We start from the raw sequence: 13177 nt of genomic DNA, 5'->3' as shown, positions 1-13177 counted from the left end.
CTGCTGGTGCAGCTGGGAGCCCAGGCAGCCTAGAGGAGCTGGCACCTGTTGTGGGGAAGCATCTGTCTTCCTCACATTCAGGGCACGCAAAAACAAACTGATGCACAGTTTGGGTTTTACTTTGTTTTCTCTGCTTCCAATGCAGCAAAGCCTGAGGAGTTTCCAAGGAAACCCCTGGGCCTGGAGCTCTCCCTCAACCCAGTAGCCATAAAGGAAAACGCAGCAGCCAATGGCCAGAATGGCCGGGTGGGTGAGCACACTCCAGACAGGGAGCCCCATCCCCACAGAGTTCCTGGCACACCAGGAGGAGTGACAGTGGTGGAAGCGAGGATTCCAACCTCCCAGGGTAGTGAAGCAGCTGAAGCAACGAACGTGCTTGATTCGGGTGGGCGGCCACCGGATGAGGAGGGTCAGGTGGAGCACATCCTGGATGGGCAGCCATCATCTCTTCTGAAGGCAAGCGAGATGCAAGCCCAGCAACACCTCCTGCCCACGGTCCTGCCTCCAGAGCAGCCTCTTCTTGCTCCTGGCTGTGCCGTGGTGGACCATGGAGTCTCCCTCCATGCCCCAGATGAGTACAGCTCCTTAGATTCCTCTCTCCAAAACAGGCCGGCTCCTCCTGACTCCAGCACCGTTGAGCTTTCCGCTATGGACCAGGCAGTGTGGGAGCCAAATCCCACTGTCCTGCCAGCAGAACAGGCATCTTCCCTGGGCAGAGACGCAGTGCTCCAAGCAGCCCCCCATCCTCTGCCAGCCGGCTGCCGGCAGCTCTCCTGCACATCACAGAGCGATGGCTCCCCTGAGAGCGAGCGCGGGGAGGAGGCTGCGGATGACAGGCACTGCAGGGCGGTGCTGCCGGACAAAACAGGCCTGAAGTGCTCAGCATCCAAAGCTGCATCCACAGGAGAGCTCCTCAGCCTGCAGCACAACGGGCTGGGCAGTGGCACCGGCACCACGTGCTGGCCCGAGGCCGTGCTGCCTGCGCAGAGGTGGGCAGGGGGCAGTGTGCCCATCTTGTCCAGCAGAGAGCCGGAGGCAGCAGGGCCAGCCGAGGTCTGCCCCGCCCAGCGGGCACCGTCCCCTGTGGTGGAAGGGAACAGCCCCTACGTTGTTATCAAAACCACCACTCCCCTCCACCTGGCCCATGCGACAGAGCAGGACTTCTTGAACAGAAAGCAGGTGGCATTGCCTCTGACAGAGACTGGACATCCCCTGCCTACCACCTCCATGCTGCCACCTCTTACGCCAGACCCAGAGGAGGTAGAGGTCCAGAAAAGCCTCCAGAAACCATTAAATGCACTGAAAACCCCAAGACCCCCATTGAGCCCCAAACCAAAATTACTGCCACAGGTTGCCAAATCCCACTCAGAGAACAGTTTCCTTTCAGGCTCTTCATCCCTGGCAAAGCTGCCCAAATCAGTGACATTCTAGTCGGGATGGGGAAGGGGAAGTTAAGGGAGAAGAAGTGGCTTCTGGAAAAGCACCCTTGCCCCATCTACAGGATCCCCTTCTGTCAGCAGGGCTGTTGGGGTGACAGCACAGCACCATCGCACGTCAAGCTGTGCTTTGGTACGAGCAACCAGTGAGGAGACAAAGCGGTGGCCACCAGTGCTAGGAGACACCAGCAGATTGGATTTGCATGTTTCCTAAGGACAAATTGGAAAATGCTTTCATTTTCTGTTCCCTAAAGGTCCCCAAGCTTCATCACTTGGGGGAAGAGGCAGGGCTGGTGAGTTTGTTGCTTATTTTCTCCTGCTCCTGTCTGCTGTGGAAACCCATGACCAAGCAAGCAGGCACAAGGTGTTGGAGTCCGAAATGCTTTCTTTCAAATGCCCCATCGGCGCAGCCACAGCATTGCTTTCAAAGGCCTTTGTAGCAATAGATCTTTATTTCATTTCCCAGACCTGCAGTTGTAGGCAGCAGAATTTCCAGGCAGTGCTATGGCATCCTGGCAGGACACAGGCAGCCCGCTGCCCCCTCTATGCAATTCCACAAAACAGTGCCCAGCTGTATCTGGCTCCTGCTGCTGTGGTGGATGGTGTTCAGAAGGACAGATTTAACAGCTGCTGAGTCCCTGGGACATCTCCTTGGTGTCACCCTGGGGGCTGCCAGCAGTGGTTCTTTCTCAAGTTCTCAAGGTGACAAGGACAGTGATGAAGGTGGAGCCTGGTCTCAAGCTGAGTGCCCTTTCTGCTGGCCTTTCCTTTGCAGGGCCAGTGCGGCGAGCGGGCTCGCTGCCTTTCTGTTCCCTGAACAGGAAAAGGGGCTGCTGGCTTGGGAAACCTGCCTGCACTACCAAGCTGCTGGAGGTGTGAGGACATCTAATCATAGTGCCCCAGATAAGTCCACTTTTGCTTTGAGTAAGCTAAGTGTCAGAGTGGAAGGGGCCTAGGAATTGAGGAAGGGGGAGCACATTGCCCAGAATCTGATCTTAAACCTTCTGATTGAGCCCACACAGGGGCTTCCTTGAGTAAGGAAACTTGGGCATGATGGGTGCCCACATGCCCCCTTGCCCTTCATGCACCAAGTCCTAGAGGTCCATCTCCTCCCCATCCCAGGGTGCTGCTGCTGCACAGCCCAGGCCATTGGCTGGAGGTGTGCAGGGGTCTGGGGAGACACCTCATAGAAAGAGCTGGTCCAAAATTCTGGTTCCAGCATGTACTTCATCCCTAGAGGTGAAGGGACTTCATCAGGAAGGCAGATCATTGAAAAAGCAGGAGGTAGTCCAGATATGCTGGATTTGACTTTGCTGCCCAGAAGGGGTATCTGCAAGTGCTGCCTTAGGTGGGACTGCAAGTGTGATTTCCATTCCTTCAACAGAGATCCTGGGCAAAAGCTCCTTTAAGTTCTAGGGAGACTTTGAATACTATTTTTTTATCTCACAGGCTGCTTCAATTGCATAACCTGATCTAAAGCCTACCTGAAAGCCTAGCAGAAAACTTCCATTAAATTACTTTGTGGGTTCCAGGAGCTGGACTTTATGATCCTGGTGGATCCCTTCCAACTCAGCATATTCTATGGTTCTATGATTTATCAGGGTTTATTTTGGCTTGTGTACGTGTGGTGGTTTATGTTTGCAGCAGGGAGTGTCAAAGGGAGCACTGGATCTTTGTTTGGATGTAGCCAGCCAGACCACAGCACCCTCAGTTTTCATTGGAACCCCAGCTCTGTCCCAGGCCCCATCTTCCACTGAGCCTCCAACCTTGCCCATCCTCTCCCTCTGTAGAGCAGGGATACCCCTATTAGCTACCTCGCAGGGTGTTGTGAGGAGTCAAGCATTGCTGTTTGAGGAAAAGTGCTCTTTGAATGTTCAGTATTTGTGTTTTGAGACACCACAGGTCCTTTCTAGGACAATGGTGCTTGAATTGTTTTTCATTTAGAGTATGTTTTCAGTAACTGTGCGTAGTTAAGCGTATTTGTGTGCTAAAATGCCTGAGCAGTATTTCAGGACAGATATCCACTGCCTTTTGCTAGCAGCCCACTGGCCACAGGAGCTCACTGGGAAGCAACAAGAAGCATCTGAGAGCTGTTGGTCACATCTTGGCTTGGCTTCTGTAGCTTGGGCGCTCTGTCCTCTCCTTGAAGCCCACATAAGATTCCTTCTAATGCATCTCGAGCATCATGCATGCAAGAGCTGAGACCTCTTTCCCCTTGTTTTAACCCATTTTTCCTCATTTTAGGCACAAAGCCTTTGCACATCACGTTGCTTGTGCACCTGGACTCCTCGCGCAGTGTGTGTCTGGGATGTTTTGCAGTATTAACATTTAGAAAGGTGGTTTGCTTTAATTTTGGAGAGCTGTCAAATGCACTGTATTCATTGCATGGCATTTGGTTCATGACGTTCAACCTGAATTTTGACAGGGCAAAGGGTGGGGGTTGTCCTTCCCTCCAAGCCCTAATGGGAATGAGCAGCAAGGTCCTCAGTCATCTTCAGGCCTGGGGAACCACCAGCCATGTGCATTGCTGTCCTTGGTGTGATGCTCTCACTTGAACACATCAATACATGATCCCTAAGGAGATGCCCACTCCTGTCTCCTCCTCTGCCTCTTGCTGCAGACAAAGCTGCAGCCATGGTGGGTCTGTGGCAGCAAGGCCTGGCCCAGCCCCAGCTCTTTTATTGAATTTTGGGAATAGGAAGGGAAGGAGAAGAATGAGGTGGCAGCTCAGCAGGACAAATTACCTAATGCAAGCCACCTGCAGCCCTGCCCAGCCCTGCAAGAGTCTCAACCCCTCAGCAAAAACTACTCTTACTATGAGCAAAGGTGGGAAAGCAGCTCCCCCCATCCTTGCTCTTGCAGCCCTGAGACAACTCTGGCCTTGCTGCCTTCCATGTAAAGGTAAAGACCAATGCTGTGGGTTTGGGTCTTTTAGGTTTAGTGTGTTTTTCTTTGTGTTGTTTGTTTGTGATAGAGCACTTTGAGTGGTTGCAGCACTGGCAGGCAGCAGGAGCCACAGGACCCAGCTCCAGCAGGGGCCAGAGGTTTCTTGGCCATGCACTTTGAGAGCCTGGCTACCATCTGCTTTCCTTTTTATTTGCTATTCTTGTTTACAGCATGGAATGCTTCTTCCATGACTCTTTCTAATGTATTGTAATTATTACTTTTAAGAAAAAAAACATTTTTATGTCTGCTTTTTTGTTTGCTCAGTTTGTTTTTTTAAAAGGAAGGTTTTTTTGGGGGAAAAAAAGCCAGTCATTCCTTTTTTCACTGATCCAAACTGTCCAGAGAGTTTGATGCTGTGTTTTACATGGTTGTAATATTAATGGTTAAAGAAGTTTAGCATAAATTCAGACTCTGCGAGGTTTCTTACAGGAACAGAAGCTGCAACCAGAAGACTGGTTGCCTTCTCCTGATGACTTTTAGCTTGGTCCACTGGGTATGCTTCAGCTACAACAGGTACATCCTGCTCCATCTTTGCTTTCCTCCCTAATTTTCTACAGTAATTAAATCCAGGCATCCCCAGCAGCAGTGGAAAGAAAAATGTTCCTTTCTACTTACCACCATCCTCTCCTAGCTGAGCAAAGGGCAGCATCCCTTCTGACACATGGCTGCCAAACAGCAGCACTGCTGAAGCTTGTTTTTTGGCCAAGATTTTGTGTTTGGAGTTTGTTTTCCTGCCTGTAGGCAGTGTAGGGAGGGTTGGACGGGACAGGGAACGGGTGGACACAGCTCCTTGCACAGCAGGTGGGTGGGTGGGTGCGACTCACACTCATGAGTCAGGGCTGAGTCACGGTTACAGCAGTCACTGGGAGCCTAAGGTGGTGCTGCTGACAGCTGAAGATGCATTTTAAAAAGCTGTGAGTGAGCAGTACCTCTGACACACCCCAGATTTCATGGCCAGGGCTTCCTGGGCTTAGATGACCATGGTGCTATTTCCTTTGACGTGTTCAATAAGAGCAGTGTTCTGGCTCCCATGAGAGAAAGCTGCCACTCGATGTTAAGCAGCATGTTTATGGTTAACACAGGGCATCGGTCTCTGCCATGGTAGCACAGAGGGCCCAAAGGCTGACAGCAGACAGAGGGGCCAGAATTAGCTAAATGGCACCCTAAGATTTAAGAGCAGTGCCTGAAATTGGAATCCCCATGTGTCTGTTACCCACTGAGTGCTATAGGCTGGTCTTCCTGCTTCCATCACTGCCCTCCGTCTCATCTAAGAGGTCAAACAGGAACAAAAATTGCTCTCCAGTGCCCTTAAATTAGCTCATTTATATTAACTGGTTAAAACCTGGTCTGAAACACCACAGAAAAACAAAAAGAAAGCTCTAGCACCACTGAACACCGCAGTGTTTACTGGTACAGAAGCACCCTGAGGATGCAGCTTTTGGCACATCTCCTGTGCCATTTCACACTGGATGCCAGCACAGCGATGCAGCACTCTTAACAAGGGTGAGCTCCCCAGGCTGGAATGAAGCAAACCTCATCACTCCTGTGTTCCAGGTGCTCACAAGCAGCCTCATTGCAAAGCTGCTTTGTGTCACCTCCTAGCCACCAGCTCCCATGAACCTGTTGGCTCTCAGGCAGTGCCAAGTAACATCTGCCATGGTTACTTACCTTGACAGGCAGTGCAGGGTTTAGATAGGGCATTTATCCAACTGCTAAAACAGCATCACTGCCAAGGAGAGAGCAGAAGTGTCCATTAAACAGCCTTGGTTCATTTGGTTGTTAAAAAAAAATGGAGTGTGATACTGCTTATTGGTATCCTTGATTCCCAGACTCCATGTACGTGCCTGGTTATGGCCTCGTGGCTGTGGTACTCTCACCCTGTCCCTGTAGGGACCAGGGACAGGCATGGCTCCACCACCTCCTCTGACAGCATCCATCCAGCTGATACAGGAGCCACAGAGGTACCCAGCCTTGAATTGGTGCTTGATGGGGCTCTCAGGTATGGTTTCGGGGTGCCAAGCATCCACTGCAGAGAGTCCTTCCCAGGGGAAGATGCCCACAGGTAATCCTAAGCCCTTCCCTGCCTTACCAGAGCAGTGCAAGACCTCAGGGGAAACATAAGCCATGCCTGGTGTCCAGCTGCTGCCAGGAACACCAGGTCGTGGCATGCTCCCTGCAGCAAGGAGGCAGGCATCAGCACAGGAGGTGCTTGTGTCCCTGAAGGGATGGGAGGGTAAACAGCCCCTGTGTCATTCCAGCAGTACCCCTTGTCCCCTCCTGTGCCCCCCAGGGCCTGAGGGCTGCTTGCAGGAGACAAAGAGCAGGATAATCCCAAAGCCCATGATTACAGCTACCCACTTGCTGGACAGCTCTGGGACCAGTAGCAAATGAATGCCATAGATGGTGTTGAAGCTGCTGCTTAAATTCTAGTGGTCCTATCAGCCAGGGACTGGTCCTCTTACTGCCTCTTCCTCTGCACTTGGTATTTGCCAGTATTATCTATCCCCCTTTTCCTGGTGGAGCCACTGCTGTCGTCACAGCAGCTCTACAGCTCCCAGGGCTGGTCCCCAAGCAGAACTGCAAACTCCCCAAGCTGTGCTCAGCTCTGGTGTCCTGGCACCCCCTGTGGCTCCTGTCCTTCCTGGCTCAGGAACAGCCAAAACAGCAGCACCAGGAGGTGGGACAGGCAGCAGACCATATCTGTCCTCACTGGCTCTGCCAAGCCCCGGCTGTGCTCGTCACCATCCCAGCCCACCTCCCACAACACGGAAAGCTCATCTACCCCTGCGTGCCACCGCAAGGCTTCAGCCAGTCAGCACTGAATAATTGATGCTAAGTGGAGCCTGGAGCAGAGCCAAACTGAGGGAGGGAGCAAGGCTTTGTGCTGGTTTAGGCTCTGTTCCCAGGATATAGCAGGGGGAGAGAGATGGGTGTGCTGTGTCTGGCAGTTTTGTGCCCCAGCCAGTTTGGCAGAGCCAGTTAGAGTTTGGCTGGGCCTGGGGGCGTTCCTCCTCTTGGGCTCACTGTGCTGCTCACCTGCTGCTGTGTCCTACTGCCATGGTGGTGCTGCTCTCATGCTCCTCGTGTGCTGCAGAGGGGCCCTGGCAGTGGTGGAGGGGGGCTGGGAGCAGAGCAAGGGCACCCCCAATCCCAGCAGCCCTTGCTAGGGCTGGTACCTTGGTTCTCCTATGCTACAGACCCTGTACTCAACCCATAGCAAAAGCAAAGGAGTTGCATGTGGGGCCAGTCCCATGTGCCTCTTCCCCTTTCCACCGGTTGCTAGTGGCCAGGATGGTGGCTGTCGCACCAACCTCTGAGCAATGTCACCTCCTTCCTACAGCACATCCCCAAATATAAAGCAGCATATGGAGCAAATGACAGCCTGGCAATTTAAAGAGGCATGTCTGAACCACTTCCCAAACCATCTCCCAAATCCTACCACCTCAGCAGCTGAGGAGGCCCACAGGGCACACACCAGCATCCTCTTCACCTAGAAGGATGTGGGTACCAGGACAGTGCAGGAGACAACCAAACCACAGCTGAAACATCTCACTAGGAGATGCGGCAGGTGAGCCCATCCCATGAGCATCCTTACTCACTGGCAGCAGTTACAAAAGAGCCCAAGATGTGGATGGAGAAGGCTTAGAAGACGCACACAAAGACATGAGTCCAAGGGATTTGAGTCACTAACGCCTGGCTATTATTCTTCCATACAGTAAAACAGGTTCCTCCTAAGACACAGAGAAAAGTAAACTAAGAAACTTCCAATTTTGTCCAAAACTGGTATGAGCTCCCTTAAAGGTACCTGTGGCTAAATGGAATGCAGTATCACAAGCCCCTCTTCCAACCATCCCATTAAGAGCCTGGGCCACTCTGGTGCCCTGGAGGCCACTAAGCCTGGCCTCACATCAGAGCCCTGCTCCTGGAACATCTAAGCCTACAGACTTAGATAACCTCAGGCCTGGGGAAGCTGAGTGGTTTTGCTTACCTTTATGGTGAAGGCAAGAAGTGATACAGAAATACTGCTTAGGTTGGAAAGGTTCGCAACAGTGGCTGTAGTCCAGAATCTGGTCTGCTCCTCTACCCAGCCACACTACAGGTGAGGAGTATGAGGCCAGCATTTAGTCAAGCCTGCTCTGTAAAACTCAGCCTTTCATCCAGCTCCCCCCATCACCACCCTCACATCTCAGTTCTCACTCCAGCACTGAGTCATTGCCAGCTCCTGCACAGCCCAGGTCTTTGCCAAAGCCCTCAGCAAGCACCATGCACTCACCTGCTTTGGAGTCACCCTCTCTGCTGGCTTAGGAGAATGCTCCTGTGGAAGCCCTCACAGACTAAAAGGTATGAGATCTGTTCCAGCATTTGATCAGCATCTTTAAGGATTTGTAAGCAATTCAGGCAGTTGATTTAGCTGCGATGTCTCTAGAGCCCCAACCCCCCTGTAACAAGGTGTGGGGCACTTGAATGGTGCGAGAGAAGAACATGTATTGGATGTCTGTCCTGAGACATCTGGACCTGACCAGACTAGAACAGACCTCATCAGCTATTCTGTCATTTAAGTATGGGTTCAAAGGTGGCACTCCTCCATCACAGGATATGCAGTCCCAACATAACAAGTAGGATGCTGACTGAAGCTTTCTCAGAGCTGGTTTTCACACTGGCTGGAGAACCACAACACAGCACATGTTTAGTTCAGCTTTGCCATGGCCAGCTGAAGAGATCACAACAGCCAGAGATGAGCTGATGTACTGAAATTAGCAAAAAGCTTACCTCTGTGGACCCATTTCCAGCTTCAGCTATGCAACAGGAATAATCAAAATTACTGTACATTCTGCTCACCTAAGCTCGTGCCTCTGAAGCACAACTGAGGTACACAGCAAACTCCTTATCATAAGGGAAACAACTGCAGTGTCTGAAAACTCCATCTTCCAGTCCAGGTACTTAACAAATGTGCCTTGAATAACTACGGGGAAAATCAACTCCAAACCCCTCAATTTCTCCTCCAAATCTACAGTCACTCCAGTGAGACTGTAATCCTGGTATTACTTTCAGACTCAAGAAGTTCAGCTAGCAGAGAACACATCGTGAGCTCATGTACTGACCTCCTGCCTGTCAGAGGCCAGCAACATGATGTACTGTCCACAAATCATCAGTACCAAGAAAAAGCCCAGTCAAGAGTAACAACTCCACCTCAGAGTGATACAATCTGGTTTTTGCCACCAGCAAAGATAGACCAGATCACAGCTGATGTATGAGCTGTTGTGATTTTCCTCCTGGAAAAAAGATGCATTAATACACAATTAATACGTTTTTTGAAGAAGAGCTGTGGGGTCAAGCTTTTAGCACCTCCTTTTGCTCCTACCTACCTCCAATTTTCAGCGTGGACTTGAACAATGACCCAAGTCTGGATTTCTTGTGACCTACTTACAGCAAAAAGCTACCCAGAGCCTGTGGTGGTCTGTCACTTACCAGGACTGTTTGACAAGCTTGAAAACCTTACCCTGAGTGCAGAAACCTCTCTGAAAAGGAGAGGTGCTCCTACTTCAGCTTTCTGCTGCTTAACAAACTCTTGTAAGTAGTTTGGCCAGTGCTGTTCTAGCACACCGCCAACCAAGATGTGCCAGTTTCTTGGAACTGCAGCTATTGCTGGCCCTGTGAAGACAACTTGGCCCTGGTGCTCTCTGGAGCTCCTCCGCTTCCTTGACCTCAGCTCCTAGTACTTGACTATGGCATTTGGCTCCCAGCCAGAAATGACAGGAGTCTCTCAGTGGTTAGAGCCATCCAGTCTGAAAGAACACCAGAGTGTTACTTCTCTGAAGGCCTCCATTTAGATCTATCCCATCCTTCACCACAGGCCTGGGGAAGAATGGGATAAGTTCTACTGCAGATGAAGAGCACCAGGTTCCTAGTGCAGTGGTAACACTACCAAGCAAGGGTCCCCATGTCATCTTCTAGAAGGACAAAGTACCCCTGTCCTGTGGCCAGTTGTGCACAAGACGCTAACCTTAGGAACAAACCCCAGACTTCACATTAGAAACAACTCAAGAGTGGGAGGTTTTCTGTGAGTCTCTGGTCCAGTCCCACCATGTAACACCAGGCTCAGCATTTTCAGCAATGCTCCAGCACAGGAACAGATGCTGGTGCAAACAGCACACCCAGCTAAAGGCAGGGCATTCTCCCCTTGGGCAGCTTCTCCCACTCCAGCTGGTATCAGCCCTTCTTCTGCATGAACAGGGTGCCAGGCAGCTGCAGCCAGGGTGAGGACTGTGCCCTACAGCAGTTCAGAGCAGGCTTTTACAGAAAGCAAGCCATTAACACAAGTCCTCTCTTGCCCAGGCCAAAAGCAAAGGCAGCATCCCCAAGAAGCATGGGAGTTGAATTCTGTTGCTTTAATTCTGCTGCTGCCTGGCATGACAGAGGGTGGGGAGTGGGATGGGAAGTTGCTCACATGGATGCTGGGAAGCCCTGGGTGGGCTGTGGCTTTGTGCTGGGGGTGACCAGGGTTTCTGTGCTGGTTTTGCCATGTGAGGCATGTGACTCACACGCCACCCTCGCCGCTCCCAACCCATACCAACCTTGGCTGCCAAGCCCAGCACCTCTTCAGGCCTGGGCTAGCCCATGCAGAACAGCTCCCTGCCGCACTCAGCTAGATCACCTTCCCCCTTTGATGCTTCTAATTCTGGATGCCAGTTAAATTAGCCAGTGAAATAGCTTGGAGGAGGGAAAGACAGTGAGTACCAAGCCACCCGCTGCACTGAGTGCAATGTCTTGTCTTGAGGCTGCAAGTGAAAGACACATAGGTCAGACCTCAGGCAAAAACCCCAAAGGAGCAGAGCTGAGCAAAGACAGGAATCCCAACAGATTACCCCTTACCCAAAATCCTCTTACCCACTCTAAACCTAGAGGCTGGAAGCCTGAATCCTTTAGTCTTAGTTGCTGAGCAGCCAGACAGCTTCTGCAGTGCAGGAGAGCCATTCTCAACATGCAGTAAGGAAGCTATGCACAGGGCAGATAAGGATTTGCTTACCTGTACATACTGGAGCAGCCCAAGGTGTACGTGCTATACAGGTGTTACCATAGACAGGAGCACAGAGGCTGGAGGGGACCAGAAAGTCTTAATTCTACCTCTAGAGCACAAGAGATGATGGAGGTCTTGTGCCAGAAAGAGCTGACAGGAAAGGAATCAGGGAAGCAACAAACTGGTACCAGCTGGGGTGAACCCAACTCTCAAATCTCTTCCCTGATGCTTATTCTCTTCCTGGCATTGTATCTGAGGCTATAAATCCCACAAGGACTAGGCTGAAAGCAAAGCACTCAAGGGGTGCCAAGGATAGGCTTGGACTGGTTGCACTCTTCCACCCTCCCAAACTTGGGGCCAGCAGAGTTTCATGTGGGCTGGGGAGGACATGACAAAGACTTGCTGGAGACAGAGACAAGCTGTCCTGACCTGAGAGCTTGTCTCTCCCACTCCAATCACCTCCATAATCTACAGCATGACCTTGGTCTGTGGAGAGCAAATCTCAGCACCCTTTCCTCCCCGCCATCCCACCAGCAATCCTTCCGGAGCAGCAGCAGGAGCAGCAGCCTCTGGAAGGAGGACACAGCCATCAAGGTGATTTGTTGAGACGATCAAATAATAATTTACTGTGATTCAATCTGTGGCTTTGTACAGTTGCCGGGGTGAGAGGAGCCAAAGGATGAGGGGATGGGGATAAAAAAAAAAAGAAGTTGTTTGCCGCAGGCTTGGGTGAAGTGCGAGATAGTCCTTGGAGTCATGCTCCCCCTGTCCTCTTCCTCTTCCTCCTCCTCTCCCCCCCATACTCCTCTGAATCCATTTGCTTCTTCCTTTGCTTCACCTTTTTCCTTGAGCACTGCACGGTGGGAACCTTGCCAAGACACGGTCCAGACAGCTGAAACAGAAGAGGACACTCATGAGCACCCATTCCCCATCAGAACAAGCAGGGCTGTTCCCAGTACTCACCCCTCACATTTTGGGATGACCCTGCTAGTGCCCACAGAGTGAAAGCAAAAAGGCTACACAGGTCTTAATGTGGGCATGGCTCAGCAAAGCATCTGCACATCTGCTGAAAGGAACAAGTCTTGGAGTCATTGGAATGATGGGGGAGCTTTGGACACTTCACCAGACTTTCCACCTATTTCTGAACCTCCTTGTGGGAAGGGGCACTGTTTGGCAAGATCTTTCCACCTCATCCAGGGATGATGGAAATTATAAAATGAGTCCAAGGCAAATGCAGCCAAATTTTGTTGGCCACACACCCACCCTTTTCCCCAAATCCTAGCATATCTTTGCCTCACTTCTCCTTTTTTGCTTTGATGTTCCTCCCTCTCTGCTCTTGCATTGCAGCTAGATTAAGCTGGGATGTCTGGCTTCCAGTTTCTGCCAGAGAGCAGAGAAAGACATAGGCAACTCACAGGGCATGTTCTCTTAACTGAGAGGAATGTTTCCAAGTGACCCTTTCCCAGCCCTTCTTGCCCAAGCTGGTACTGCCCCTGGGCTGTGACAGGGATTGGGCTCCTGGCAGTTGGTGTAAGGGAGCAGAAGTGCATGCCAAGCCCATGCCGTCAGCTGTGAGCCAGAGCAGGAAACAAGCCTTTAGCTCATATCCCCATCTGGAGGAAATGCTCCTGAACATCTGGAGGACACAAACATCTGGAAAATCTCCCTTAGCAGTGATAAGTGTGCTGGGCACAGCATTCAGCTCGGCCCCCAGCCGACCTCACACGCCTCAGCTAGGAGCGGAGGGGTGGGGTTCTGGGGTGGGTGTTTGCTCATA

General features: G+C 51.5%; 2 protein-coding genes across 9 annotated transcripts in view; one reads left to right on the top strand and one right to left on the bottom strand.

Moving 5' to 3' along the window:
- LOC131574544 (USP6 N-terminal-like protein) overlaps nt 1–12155 on the top strand; it is an 83562-nt gene extending 71407 nt beyond the window's left edge. For all 5 annotated transcript variants that reach the window (XM_058829021.1, XM_058829040.1, XM_058829029.1 and 2 more), the window contains one exon: nt 146–12155. In XM_058829021.1, coding sequence (XP_058685004.1) covers nt 146–1431 — 1286 coding nt within the window. In that variant the 3' untranslated portion in view covers nt 1432–12155. The remainder of the gene's footprint in view (nt 1–145) is intronic.
- Nucleotides 11999–13177, bottom strand: part of HRAS (HRas proto-oncogene, GTPase) — a 39851-nt gene continuing 38672 nt past the window's right edge. For all 4 annotated transcript variants that reach the window (XM_058829047.1, XM_058829048.1, XM_058829046.1 and 1 more), the window contains one exon: nt 11999–12292. The gene's annotated coding sequence lies outside the window, so the exon portion shown is untranslated. The remainder of the gene's footprint in view (nt 12293–13177) is intronic.

The sequence above is a fragment of the Poecile atricapillus genome, chromosome 1, assembly GCF_030490865.1.
Source record: "Poecile atricapillus isolate bPoeAtr1 chromosome 1, bPoeAtr1.hap1, whole genome shotgun sequence".
NCBI lineage: Eukaryota > Metazoa > Chordata > Aves > Passeriformes > Paridae > Poecile > Poecile atricapillus.
This window is presented reverse-complemented; position numbering and strand designations above follow the sequence as displayed.